The 14961-nt window shown below is 43.2% G+C and overlaps 1 protein-coding gene across 1 annotated transcript; it reads right to left on the bottom strand.

Annotated features, from left to right (window-relative positions):
• Window positions 1-8476: 8476 nt before the first annotated feature.
• TOMM5 (translocase of outer mitochondrial membrane 5 homolog (yeast)) lies at window positions 8477-13237 on the bottom strand. Its single transcript, XM_005883928.1, has 2 exons — window positions 13029-13237; window positions 8477-8987 (listed from the first exon to the last, which is right to left on the bottom strand). Exons 1-2 carry the CDS (start codon window positions 13147-13149, stop codon window positions 8953-8955), a joined length of 156 nt encoding a protein of 51 aa, XP_005883990.1. The 5' UTR covers window positions 13150-13237; the 3' UTR covers window positions 8477-8952.
• Between the last annotated feature and the right edge of the window lie 1724 nt (window positions 13238-14961).

The following is a 14961-nucleotide window of genomic DNA, read 5'->3' as shown; positions in this document are numbered from 1 at the left end:
AGCCAGTTGGATATAGACTTCTAGATTTTAGGAGAGAATGTCAGCTACAGAAATCTAATTTGAGATTGCTGTAAAAAAGAAATTATCACACCAGGCTGAGGTTTGTAATAGCTGACCCCTGTGGTCCCATTGACCTGTCAGTCCCTGATTCTATAGAATGTATTCTATAAAAATGTATTCCATCTATTATTATTCTGAGTGAAGTCCAAATTACCATGCAGCTGCTCTCTTTTTGTACATGGGTGGGGAATATTAGTGGGAGAGGAACCACCCTAAGCCTAAAGCCAACAGTGTATTTTAAGCAGACACAAAGCTGTACACACAGTAGCTAGATATAGTAGAAACACCTTTCTGACTTAGGTCAGGTCATATCAGAACAAGTTATGATTTATATTACAATGAGTTTGATGATTTACTGATGACTGGAAAAGCTATAACATTTAATCCTTTGAAAAGTACCCCATTGTGTGAAACTGGCAGTCTAGATGTCTATCAGTAATCAAAAGCCTGCATTTCTGGATTTGTGCCAGCCAACATTATTGTTTTGGCATTTCTGTAAAACAGCTAAGCCTTTTATTTTTATTTATTTTTTATTATTATTAGGAGCCCAGTGCACGAATTCATGCACCTTGAAAGGCGACTGTGGGTCTCAACCCATCTTCCGCACCCCTGCCCAGTCCCTCCCGCTGCGGCCCCTGATCCCCCCGTCTGCTGGCAGCCCTGCTCCTGCCTCCACCACTCCCACGCTCTGAAGGCGCTGGCCCTGCTCATACCACTGACAGCGCAGAGCAATTGGGGCCAGAGCCAGTAGTGGGTACAAGCAGGGCCAGCGCGGTCAGTGGATGTGAGAGGTGGCTGCCGGCCCCAGTCGCCCCTCAGGAGCAGGGGGAGGTGGAGAAGCCCTGAGGGGCGATTGGGGCCAGCAACTGCTGCTGGCACCCACTGACAGTGCTGAGCGATTGGGGCCAGCGCCAGGTGCCAGTAGTGGGTGCGAGCGCTGGGCTGGACCACCGTGCATGGGAGCAAAGAATTTTCAGTAACCACCAGAGGCTCACCCCGATGACAGCCACCAGCACCCCGCCTTGGTCTGGCGCCCCCGCTCACCTGCTCCACCATCCCGCTGTGGCCAACGCCCATCATGTTCTATGCTCTGCCAGCTGCTGCTGACGCCCGCCATGTTCCGCATGTGCCCCCTGGTGATCAGCACACGTTGTAGCAAACGGTTGTTCAGTTGTTCTGCTGTTTGGGCTATTTGCATATTAGCCTTTTATTATATAAGATTGTTTTTTAATCCTCACCTGAGGATATTTTTCCATTGATTTTGAGAGTTGAAAGGAGAGGGGGAGACAGAGAAACATCAATTGGTTGCCTCCTGCACACACGCGGACTGGGGCCGGAGATGAGCCTGCAACTGAGGTACATGCCCTTGACCAGAATTGAACCCAGGACCCTTCAGTCTGAGGGCAGACACTCTATCCACTGAGTTAAATTGGCTATGACCAGCTAAGCATTTTAAAGGAGTGCAACAGCAGGTTTCTACGAGAGTATGCTGTCTGCCCTAGCCTGTTTGGCTCAGTGGATAGAGTGTCGACCTGTAAACTTAAGGGTCCCAGGTTGGATTACAGTCAAGGGAAAATGCCCAGGTTGTGGGCCTGATCCCCAGTGGGGAGCGTGCAGGAGGCAGCTAATCAATGATCATTGATGTTTCTATCTCTCTGAAAATTAATAAAAAATATGTTTAAAAAAAGAGTATGCAAGCATCCTTTGTTGGATGGAAAATGTGATTTTGCATATCAGTACTTGGACATATAAACATCATTTGCAAACTGCAGTTGAGCCTTCTTCTCCCTACCCTCATCCCTCCTACGCATGCCCCTATCCTGCCACTTGCTGTGGATTTTTCTCCGCCATTAAACAAGAGCCAACTTGCTCAACTTTGCATCCTGGCACATAGTTGATACTTATTGTGGGATGAGAGTAAACATACATAACAGCCATGTGAACTTCATTTACTTCGCTTCATAGAAAAGCGAGAAAGTGATTTTTTCAGGGTAAACACAATTGACTTCCATCATCCTTTTTTGTCTGCCCAGGATCTAAACTCTCTTCCTACATATGGAAGTTCGTCATCTTATAAGCTTGTTGGGAATCAGGACATGCCTTCCCTATAGATGCTGAAATCCAGATATTTTCTCCACTTCTCCATGTGACACGACAAATTAAATGTTCTCTGGATTTTGAATTGGGAGCCAGAGACACAGCAAAGTAGCGTCATGGAATAATTATTTGGTGACCATGCAAATGCAGCAAGATGAAGTTCTTAGACCAACACTGGCTGCCATAATAGCCCAGGGTTCTGTGCCTGTGGCCTTGGTAGCAAATGGTGGCATCTAATCCTCAGCAGAGATGGTGTCTTCACTGCACCAGGTTGTGTGGAGTGACCATGTGACAATGGGTGACGTTCCAGTTGCCTAGTCTCCAAGCCCGATTCTCTAGGCCTCCTGGTGATGCCAAACTACCTATAATTTTTTGAATAAGTTACTTTTCTCCTTAAATCTACCAAGGCTGGATTTTGGTGTTTGCAAGTAAAAAATCTGACTCATATAGTCACATAGTAGCAGAGCTGAAGCTGTAACCCAGGACCTTGAACTACTAATTCTAGTGCTCCTTCCTAACATGTAGATTCCAACAACCCAGTTTTCATATTACATATATCTCTAAATCACCTTTTGTTCACCAAATTTATATTTTTAATGTCAGCTGATTAATGAATATTTCAAGTAACTGCATGGTGAGGCAGTTGCCAGTGGGACATTGTTTCAAATGCAGCAGGATTATTGTCTATAGCTGTTTATGTAATATTAAATTTTTGCATGTCTTTTATGGACATTAATTGGAATATGGAAATACTAATGTGACTGAGAAAGAGGAAAATTATCAGACATGCTTTAAAGCAGATTTTTTCACATTAGTACAATGCTTATTGGACTAAAGCCAACTGTTTTATTTATGAAGGAACAATTTAAGAGCATTTCATAACTGAAAATATTTCATCAGATATTATTTAAAACACAGAGTTAGTGATTTTGTAATGTTTTACATCTCAGTAACAAGTCTGTTCAACTTTTATAGATGTGATTTCTATATAAGCTTTTCTGAACTTGTACAAAAGTAGGCAAATGGCACCACAGGCATGTATCTGTAATATTGAGTGCATGCAAATAGCATGTAAATAACAACTGTTCACAGTCTCCGTGTGATAGACATATAGATTAAGGAAAAGACCTGGTGTTTTATTTCTAATTTATCATTGTAGCCTTCAAAAAAATAGGTTATGAAGATTGCTCTTGTGTAATGAAATTTAGAATTGCAGTATGTACACTAACCAGCAGATGTCAGAATTGGATCTTAAGACTAAAGTTTGAAATACAACAGGAATTTCTAGAAGGACTGAAGGTTTTTTCTCTTCTGTGCTCAACACACTAGTCACACTGGCCTTTATTCCTTAAACACATCTACTTTAACACTTTTTCAAAGGTTCCTTGCTCTTTTATGGGGCAAATTCCTAGTCATCCAAATCCTACTTTAATATGACTTTCACAGGGAGCACTCCCTGCTTCCTTCCCAACCCAATAGGTCAAGGGCTCCCCTATGCCTTGTTCTCAGTTACCTATACTTCACTCTCTTAGCAATTTATATAATACTAGAGGCCTGGTGCACGAATTTGCGCACCGGTGGGGTCCTTCAGCCTGGCCTGCTCCCTCTCGCAATCTGGGACCCCTTGGGGGATGTAGTAGTGGGGCCTGGCGCCACGCCACTCCCACTCATCCCAGCCCTGCTGCACCTGCCACCTCCGTGCAAGGGGAGTGTTGGCGGGAGAGGCTCATGCCGCCACCCCAGCTGTGCTTGCCAGCCCTGAGCCCTGGCATCTGGCACCCATCAGTTAGTTGAGTGGCGCTCCTGCTGTGGGAGCGCACTGACCACCAGGGGGCAGTTCCTGCATTGAGCATCTGCCCCCTGGTGGTCAGTGCACATCATAGCGACCCATCAATTGGTCGTTTGATTGCTCAGGCTTTTATATATATAATGAAGATTAGTGATGAAATTATGTAATTCTGACTCCCCTGCTAGATTGTAAGTAAGTCTCTTAAAGATAGGTACCATGAATGAGTTCTGCTCTGCTGTATCCCTCACCTACCACAGTACCTGGCCCTGTGTAGGCAATGAATGTTTGTGAAAGTGAACACCTCTATCAGATAGGTTGGGAATATTTGTCTGAGGCCTAGAATGACGGGTAGTATCTGAAAAGTTATCATTTTTTCACCTTAACTCAGCAGTCAATGTATTTGGCCCCTTCTTTGTAAGGATATTATGTGGGACAGAAAAATGTGTGAGATAGTATTTCAAGTAGTTTTCAGTAACAGGGAAAAGAAATGACAAACTTTCCCCATAGTGGCAAGCCCTACTACAGAAAATCCATGTTCAGATTGTTTGCAAACCTCCACCAGTGAAGAGTCCTGTCCACAACCCAGTCCACGTTGGCCACAGTAGTTGAGCTTTCCAAACACTAATCCTACCTGCCTTCTGGGGCAATTATTCTTCCTTTGACACAACAACCCTGTTAGTTATTACAAACAGCTCTCAGACTCCTACTATAGGTCTTCTCAAGGCTAAGCATCTTTACTTTTCTTTTTTTTTAATTTTATTGATTTCAGAGAGGAAGGGAGAGGGAGAGAGAGGTAGAAACATCAATGATGAGAATCATTGATTGGCTGCCCCCTGCATGCCCCCTACTGGAGATCAAGCCCGCAACCCGGGCATGTGCCCTTGACCAGAATCGAACCTGGGACCCTCCAGTCTATAGGCCGACACTCTATCAACTGGGCCAAACCGGCTAGGGCTAAGCACCTTTAATTTTAAAAAATTATTTCCTAGAAGCATGGTTTCCAGACACTTTCAGTTTCCAGGCACTTAAGTACCTGACAGGTGGGTTACTTTTTTTTTTTTAATCCTGACCCGAGGATGTTTTTTAAATTTATTCTAGAGAGGAAAAGGGAGAGAAACATCGATTGCCTCCCATACATGCTCAAACCAGGGACTGAGCCTGCAACGTGGATATGTGCCCTGACCGGGAATTGAACCTCTGACCCTACGGGTGTAGGGGACAAGGCTCTATCAAACTGAGCCACAAGGGCCAGAGCAGGTTGGCTACTCTTGAAGTATCTGTCAGACCGTAATGTAATTTTATTATTATTTTTTATTTTCAAAAATATGTATTTTTTATTGATTTCAGAGGGATAGAAACACTGATGAGAGAATAACTGATTGGCTGCATCCTGCATGCACCCCCTCTCCCCCCTGGAGATCCAGCCTGTAACCTGGGCATGTACCCTGACTAGGAATCCAACCAGCAACCGCCTGGTTCATAGGCTGAGGCTCAACCACTGAGCAACTTCGGCTAGGCTAATGTAATTTTATTAATACAACCTAAAATTGCTTTAATTTTGATTTTTTCAAAATATTGATTTTAACTGATATCCAATGACTACCTAATGCCTTGATTCAGGATTTCTCTGAAAGGCCACCAAAGGTACCTTTGGAATTGAGAGATTTCCCGGAACACAGGCGTTTCAGGGCTAAAACTGGGACAGTCTGGATGGTTGGTCACCCTAGCTGCAGCTGCGTGACAGTTCAACTTCTCCTCCTAATCAGACTGTTTCACTTGCTCTTATGTGTTTTCCCCCAAAACACTCCCCTCAACACCCCCTACACAAAATCTCAGCATCTTCTCCAGGGAATAAACTGGCAACAGGGCTTTTTAACAAAATTCTTTTTTAAGAGAGAAGAAATCACAGCCCTTTGTATGCTATTGGAAACGATCCAACAACAAAAAGAAAATTTGACAAAGGGAGAATTGCAGGCAAGATCCATGGGTAGTTAATGGGGTGGAGGAATTGAGTGCACCAGAGATGGGATTGACCTTAAATAGAAGCAGACATTTCGAACAGGAGGGAGGGTACAAATGCTGGTGTGTGGGTAGCTATCATGGGGTAAGTTTATGAAAGCTTTCTTCTGGATGCTTCTATGTTCTCAGGGAAATATGAAGCAACATCATCAGCTGAGCTTAAAGATTAGAGGAGATATGGGAATTCAGAGGCAAGAGAAGATATGAAATGTGTATAGAAGAATAACCTGTGGAAAATGTAGTGGTCCTGCAGGACCCAAATGAAGAGGCATCATTTTCCAAGTGGCTTCTGTCAGTATGTCTGCTTTTCCCCAGCCACTTTCAACTGCACAGGGCAGGCAAACAGTTGGATTTAAGAGGGTTGAGTTTTACCAGGGAAGTACAATGAAGCTAGAGAGAGGGAAAGAGGGTTGAAGGTGTATGTTAATCGTGGCTAATGGAATCTAAGCTGAGACATGAGGCAGGTGAAGAACAGCAATTAGGTGGTAGAGTGAATAGACTATGATGCTAGGTGGGACTAAATTATCAGTCCTGGAGAAAGGCACTTAAGGATAGGGAACAATAAATAAACATTAGATTTCCCACCCTGGCCGCTTTGGCTCAGTGGATAGAACATCAGCCTGCGGACTAGAGGGTCCCAGGTTCCATCGCGGCTGAGGGCACATGCCCGGGTTGCTGGCTCGATCCCCTCCCAGTAGGGGGGCGTGCAGGAGGCAGCCAATCAATGATTCTCTCATCATTGATGTTTCTATCTCTCTCTCTCCCTCCCTTCCTCTCTGAAATCAATAAAAAATATTTTTTAAAAAATTCCCAAGCTTTGGCCAGCTACTATTTATTAGCCATTGAAACTCCTAGAGTCTCAAACTCCCTATCTGTAAAATGGCATTAACATCGATTGGTTAGGCTGTTTCAGGTAATGAATTTAAATATCCAGTAATTTTGAAGTCTGTATACAATTAGAAGATAAGCATGCTATCTCATGAAACATGAACAAATGCGTGAATGCCAGCACAGATCACTTCTAAGCACCTTATACCAAAGACTAACCATTAATAACTAGCATTTACCAAATGCCAGGCACTGTGCTACCTGCTCTACTTGCATTCTCTCACTTCACCCTTATAACACTTTGAAATAGAGATGTTTCTATATGCTAATTTTACACATGAAGAAAATGAGATTTAAAGGTTCAGTTGCTACAAGTCCTGCAACTCATAAGTGTTGGAGCCAGAACTCAAAATCAAGTCTGCCTGTCTTTAGAGCCAGTGTCTGTGACCATGGTACTACATCACGCACCTCTTTAAGTCAGGAATGGACATAAATTACCAACATGGAACACAGCACAAGAGGGTTAAAAATATACTCTCTGGGTAAAAATGGTGGATTGAGAACATACATCTACTCCCACTCTTTCCTGAAATTCTATTAAATGACAGCAAAGATTTTTATTTGTTTTAGGGTATAAACCTAAGAGGGAAGAAGAGAAGAGACAACAGCAACAAAGTTAGAAGTTGGAAAGCAGATGGACAAGTAGTAAATAACATAGCAGACCCAAGAAAACTGAATCCTGAGTTAACAGTAAGAAAAGCAAAACAAACAACCCAATTTATATCACAGAATCCCTAAAAGACTCAGGAACTGGTGGAAGTAGGAGGTGAAGGGGTAGACATGAAAATAAGAATTGGTTGAAGGTTTAAGTAGGCAGATGCTCTCTGCAAATACATCGCTAAGCAGGCTCCTTGCCAAATTAGATGTTCATTTTCTGAAAAGGGTAAAATAGCAGATTTTCTGGATTTTGGGATGCTAGGCAGTTATGGACAGGGTACTGTACTCAATACAAAGATTCAGTGAAAAATGCACACTGGACATGAGATACGGAAAACAAGAGATCCAACATGGGAGAAGAGGAAAAGGAATTCCCAAGATGATGGTGAAGAGAGATCCCAGAGTACACTCATACATCAGATATAGAAAACTGTGAGTCTCTAGACTGAGGCAGGTCAGAAGGCTCCAGGAAAAAATCAGCAAGATGAAACAGCGTATCTAATGAAACTGAACACTGGGAGCAATGGCAAAAAGTTTGGTTGATTTAGTGGTAAATTCATAGAAAACTAAGCCTAGGAAAAACAAAACGATGTGCAGGAAACGAAAACAACGAACAGCACCTGGAATTCTAGCAATATAATTAACTAAGAAGAGGTGAATGTAGTTGCATTGCCTCTGGAAGATTAAAGACTGTCCCCTTCCCCAACAAACTTGGAGAACTATCTGACTTTACAAATATACGTTTTTTTCCTTTGGTGGTATTACATATCTTCAGCACCAAGCAGCCATGATGCCTTTCACAAAGGTTGCTTAATAAAACAATGTTGCTTCATCAGGATTAGCAAATTCTCCATTCCTAAACAAGAGGAAGTCAATTTCATGCAGTTGTAAGAATCACAATATTACAGTGGTCTCATCAGTGATTGATTTGCAGCAAAAAGCAGGTTTAGAAGAAAAAACACACAATTTTTCTTAATTGGTACATTTATTAAAAATATAGACTAATGGTCCTGTGCTTAAATGTTGTTGTGGATGTGTGCTGGCTTCCATAAAACATAACTAGTCATAAGGAGCTCTTCAGCATACTCCTGACAGAAGTAAAAAGGTCACTAGAAATGACTGACAAGACAGGGCCACTGCAGACATAATTCTCTTGTATAATTAATAATTGCTAGAAAATGGAGTTTGACATTATTTACAATTATACCAACATTCATGGAGGCTGAGTATCACAGGCATAAGAAAAGTGTTTCCATGTTTCCCAAGTAGTTTTCTGTTTTAGCTACGAAGGTCAGTTACCACAACCAAACTTGTTCTTAACAAGTAGAAATTTTATGTCCATTCAAGCAGAGTCTCTTACATCTTTCTGGGCCTATTCATTTGCAGAGTAGAAACTGTAACCAGGTTCTTCATATCATGCATTCACATGTAATGTCCAATCTTTATATGCTGTCCAATTTCTTTAAGATAAAAGGAGCTGAAAGAAAAATAAAACAAACTGAGAATTTGTTTTCATTAGCCCAAGTGACATTATGAAATTATAAGGTTGGGAACAAATCTACAGGTTTAGATCAATACATTTTTGAAAACAACTGCAAGCGATGGCCAAGCCTGTCTGTACAACCCATCAAAAGGGACTCACTGTCTTTCAAGGTGGCCCATTCTAGTGTCAGGCAGCTATGACTGACTAGAGTAAATCCAAACCTCTTTCAAATGACAATCCTTTACTTTTCAGATTTCACTGTCAAGGGCACAAAACTCTAGAAGAAACAGATTGGCATTTATTTTACCTTTAAAAACGCATTTGAAAGAAGGCAGTGGGTGAGAGTGGAGACACAACAATGAACTAGGACAACCAGAAAAGCCAATCACACATTTTCTGTTGTTGTTAATCCTCACCTGATATTTTTTTCATTGATTTTTTTAGAGAGTGGAAGGAAGGGTGGGAAGGAGAGAGATGGGGACACAAACACACACACCGATTGGGTGCCTCCCGCATGTGCTCCCACCGGGCTGGGGATTGAACTTGCAACTCAGGTACGTGCTCTTGACCAGAATCGAACCTGAGACCCTTTGGTGCTGGGGCCGACACTCTAACCACTGAGCCCACCAGCCAGGGCCAGTCACACATTTTGATTCCCCCACCAATAGCTATGCCAGACCACAGCCCTACTTCAATTATAAGGGCCTATTAGGATAGTGTAGGTAGAAATGTCTAGAAAACTAGTAAGTGTCATAAGGATCTAAAGAATATTACTGTTCTGTATAAAAGTGCTATGGCCAAATAAGCACATGAAAAGATGCTCAACAAAACTAATCATCATGGCAATGCAAATTAAAACTACAAGGGGATACCACCTCACATCTATTACGATGGCTACTATAAAAAAAAACTGGTGGCAAGGATGTGGAAAAACTGGGACCTTTGTAGTCACTGTTGGTGGGAATGTAAAATGGTTATAGCTGCTATGGAACACAATGGTGGTTCCTCAAAAAATTAAAAATAGAGGTATTTGTACATTGATGTTCACAGCAGCATTACTCACAGTAGCTAAAACATAGAAGCAACCTAAGTGTCCAAAGATGTTTGAACGGATAAGCAAAATATGGTATAAAATGGAATATCATTCAGCCTCAAAAAGGAAGGAAATTATGAACATACGCTACAACATAGATTGACCTTAGGACATCAAACTAAGTGAAGTAAGCCAGTTACAAAAAAAATAAATACTGTATGAGTCTACTTATATGGGGTATTTAAAGAGTTCTGGAGAGTGCCCTGGCCGGTTGCTCAATGGTTAGAACACGAGACCACACACTAAAGATTGTGGGTTTGATTCTTGGGTCAAGGGCACGTACCTGGATTGCAGGTTCCATCCCTGGCCCTGGTGGGGGTATGTGCAGGAGGCAACCAATATATGTGTCTCTTTTCTTTTTTAAAATATATTTTTATTGACTTCAGAGAGGAAGGGAGAGAGAAACATCTGTGATGAGAATCACTGATCAGCTGCCTCCTGCACACCCCCTACTGGGGAATCTAGCCCTCAACCCCAGCATGTGCCCTAACCAGGAGTCTAACTGTGACCTCCTGGCTCACAGGTAGACACTCAAGCATTGAACCACACCAGCTTGGCTCGAGGTGTCTTTTTCACATTGATGTTTCTCTCTCTTTCTCCCACCCACCCTTCCCCCTCTCTAAAAATCAATGGAAAAAATATCTTCGGGTGAGGATTAACAAGAAAACAAAAACAAGAGTTCTGGAGATGGATGATGATGACGGTTGCACAATATTATGAATGCATTTAATACTACTACACTGTACATTTAAAAAATAGTTAAGATGGTAAATTTTATTTTATGTGCCTTTTACCATCTTTAAAAACTGGGGGGAAAAGAGCTGTGTTGAAAAAAGCTGCCAGAATCTTTTCTCAGTATTCATACTAAAATAATAAAGCACCTTGTTTTTTTTTTTTTAAATATATATTTTATTGATTTTTTACAGAGAGGAAGGGAGAGAGATAGAGACAGTGAGAAACATCGATCAGCTGCCTCCTACACACCTCCTACTGGGGATGTGCCCGCAACCAAGGTACATGCCCTTGACCGGGATCGAACCTGGGACCTTTCAGTCCGCAGGCCGATGCTCTATCCACGGAGCCAAACCGGTTTCGGCTTGTTTTTTTTTTTTAAATATATTTTTTATTGATTTTTTACAGAGAGGAAGGGAGAGAGATAGAGACAGTGAGAAACATCGATCAGCTGCCTCCTACACACCTCCTACTGGGGATGTGCCCGCAACCAAGGTACATGCCCTTGACCGGGATCGAACCTGGGACCTTTCAGTCCGCAGGCCGATGCTCTATCCACTGAGCCAAACCAGTTAGGGCAATAAAGCATCTTGTTAATATCAATCTGAAGATGATGAGAGCGGTCAGAAACTGACAGCTGTCTGTCATCTTTTCTACTAATTCTTATCAGGAAAAAAAATCCATCAAGTGAATGGATAAGCAAAAGGTGGTATGTCCATACAGTGGAATCTTATTCAGCAATGAACAGGAAGGAAATAACAACACATGGAAGGAAATAATGCATGCTACAATATGGATGAACCTCGAAAACATTATGCAAAGTGAAATAAGCCAGATACAAAAGGTCATGTGTTGTGTAGATTAGCGGTTGCCAAGGGCTGGGGGAGGGGTTAAATGAGGAATGATAGCTAAGGGCATGGAGTTTCTTTTAAAGGGAAAGAAAATGTTCTAAAATAGATTGTGGTGATGGTTGTACAACTCTGACTACACTAAGAAACCACTAAATTGTACACTTTAAAATGGGTTAATTGTATAATATGCTAATTGTATTTCAATTTAAAAAGTGATTAATACAGAACGGTATTCTGTATGTTGTTTCAAAGCTGTCTCATATCAAATACAAAGGTCATCGAGAAGCAAATATTTTACTGGCAGCTAAATCAACAAAAAAATGTAAGTGGAGGAAACAAGTTGGGAGCTGCAAAAAGCTGTTGAAGCAGGTGATTTACATTATTTGGGAGTTTCTGTTCACCAGGGCTCCCTCTTCCCGGGAAAGAGAAAAGGACACCTGGCCTCCGGGAGCTCTGGGCGAGGCCCCATACGAGTGTCTACAGGATGACCTTGGGATGGCCTTCGTTTACCCGTATCGTCCCTGCTTCTCCATGCAGACCTGACAGCCATAGACAAGGAGCAAAGAAGAGCATTGAACCGAGAGCGAGACGGGGGCAAGTCACTTTCGAGATTCCTATCTAAAACCAGAGACGTCAACTCTAGCTCTAATATTCAGTGCCCCTGCAACGTTTATATTTTTGCATAAGCCCCCCCACCGAAAGTCGAGTTCAAATTAATAAACGGGGTACACAGAATCTCAGGCCCCACCTCCCTCAAAGGGTTAAAGCCAAGACCAGATAATGCAGACAAGTTTCTGCCAACTATAAAATCAAATAAACCCTCAGGTATTATCACTAAACCCTATAGACTCATACCCTTTTCTTCTCACTCTTCCCCCCCTCCCCCCCAAAGCAATTTTTACGTACAAGTAAGCCAAACGGTTTGGATAACAAGGTCAGCAATGAAGTAAGCAATCCTGATTCTGCGTTAAGAGATCTGGATCCCAGGTCAAGATCACTCACTGAATTGCTGAATGACCTTGAGCCAGCCATTCCTCTGCTGCAGATCTCAGTTTCTGTCTGCAAAACGAGGGAGTTGGGTTATAACCCTTGGAGCTGATTCAAATGCTTTCAAAGCAGGGCGAGGCGGGACGATTAGCCACGCCGTCCGCGCCACCGCGTGCAGTGCAGTACCCCGACTCTGAGCCGCAGACTCCAAGCCGCGCATGCGCCGCGGCCCTGGACCGGTCCCGTCCCTCGCTCCCGGAGGTCGCTGACCTCAGTCCAAGGGCCCCCAAAGGTTCACAGACCCAGAGCTGGGCGGGAGGAGTCGGCGAGCTCCCTGCCGGTCTCACTGCTACAGCCTGGAAGGACACTTACTGACTCGCAGCAGGGCTACATAGATGAGGAAGTTCCGTATGGAGGAGATCACATCCTCGCGCATCTTCCGTTTCATCTCCTCGGGGTCCAGCTTCGGCGCGAGGCCCTCGATACGGAACATCGCGGCTCTGCCTCACCGGCTTCCACCAGCCGCGCACGGCTCCTCTCAGCCGTAGCCTCGCGCCCGGAAGGAGGCTCAACCCTATTTCCGGTCCCCGCCCCTTATGGTCGAGCGCGGCAACGGGAGCCTGCGAGGGACAATCCTCGTCCGAACCTAGAGGTTCTCAGAGGGCTGCCGAAAGGGGGCGGCCGCAATCTTAGCAACGCAGGCGTGGGCTCCTGCAGGCTGTTTGCTTAATAACCTCTGTGTGGAGCTGGGAGCCCTACGCTGTGAAGTGCTTTTACGCCCTGGAGCACATTGGTGCCGCCATAAATAGTGGTAATTGCTAACATTTATTGGGTACTCAGTACAGTTCTACCCAATGAATTAGATGTTATAATCTTCATTTCCTAAATGAGAACATTGAAGCACAGGAATCTTTAAAACAACAATTTGCCCAAAAGTGCTTTAAAATACCTCATGGGGAAAAAAAAGTTTGAGGAAGAGAGATGAAATGATATTAGCAAAATATTGGTAATTGCTTAAGCTGGCGATTAGTACATAATTTAAATTATTTTTTCTTTCTATTTTGAGTGTGCTTGAAATTTTTCATGAAAAGTTAAAACAAAAAAGCAAAGGATGGAAATTGCTCAAGATTAACCAACTAGTAAATGCAGAGCTGGGCTTTATGCCTGGTTAGGCCTTTGGAACCCCAAAGACACGAGGTTTTGTGTGTGTGTGTGTGTGTGTGTGTGTGTTTTAACATTTTCCATGTTGTTGCTGTAGCCTCATTTCTTGATGACCAGTTATAGAGTTAACTGGTCCATACAAATTATAATATTGGCCCAGTAATATCTATAATAATAAAAGCATAATATGCTAATTAGTCCAGACATCCTTCCAGACGACCTTCTGGACTAAGCCGGGGCTTTGAGGTAAGCCGGTGCCGGCAGCCAGGGAAAGGAAGGCCTACTCTTGCACGAATTTTGTGCATTGGGCCTCTAGTAGTATATATAAAGCAAGTTCAAATCTGTTCAACATTTTACAGATGAGAAGAGGGAGGGTCAGAAACCAAGTGCACTGCCTGGCCCACGTGGCTCAGTGGTTGAGCCTTGACCTATGAACCAGGAAGTCAGGGTTCGAATCGGTGTCAGGGCACATGCCCAGGTTGAGGGCTCTATCCCCAGTGTGGGGCGTGCAGGAGGCAGCCGATCCATGATTCTCTCTCATCATTGGTGTTTCTATTTCTCTCTCCCTCTCCCTTCCTCTCAAATCAATAAAAATATATTTTTAAAAAAAGAAAGAAAAGAAACCAAGTGCACTGCTTAAAGCAGGGGTGGGCAAACTTTTTGATTCGAGGGCCACAATGGGTTCTTAAACTGGACCGGAGGGCCGGAACAAAAGCATGGATGGAGTGTTTGTGTGAACTAATATAAATTCAAAGTAAACATCATTACATAAAAGGGTACGGTCTTTTTTTTTTTTTTTAGTTTTATTCATTTCAAACGGGCCTGATCCGGCCCGCGGGCCATAGTTTGCCCATGGCTGGCTTAAAGTCATTCTGCTAGTGATGATCAGAGGCAGGGTTCTAACGCAGATAATTATAATGTCAAGCTGAAATCTCTTTCCCCTGCACCCTACTACTCCTCTCTTAGTCTTTCACAGGTAGTGCCTGCCTGGATGGGCATCACTGGTCAGAAAGTAGGATTTTAGTGCAACCAGACTTCCTGTCACAGAATCATCAGAACAGTGCTGCCCCCAATTAGCCATGTATAATTCTTAGACATGAACCAGACGATTGAATTGCTCACATAATTCAAAACCAGAATGGAA

The sequence above is a fragment of the Myotis brandtii genome, unplaced genomic scaffold (genome assembly GCF_000412655.1).
Source record: "Myotis brandtii unplaced genomic scaffold, ASM41265v1 scaffold806, whole genome shotgun sequence".
NCBI classification, from domain to species: Eukaryota; Metazoa; Chordata; class Mammalia; order Chiroptera; family Vespertilionidae; genus Myotis; species Myotis brandtii.
Note: the sequence above shows the minus strand (reverse complement) of the source record. Positions and strands in the feature narration are given on the sequence as shown.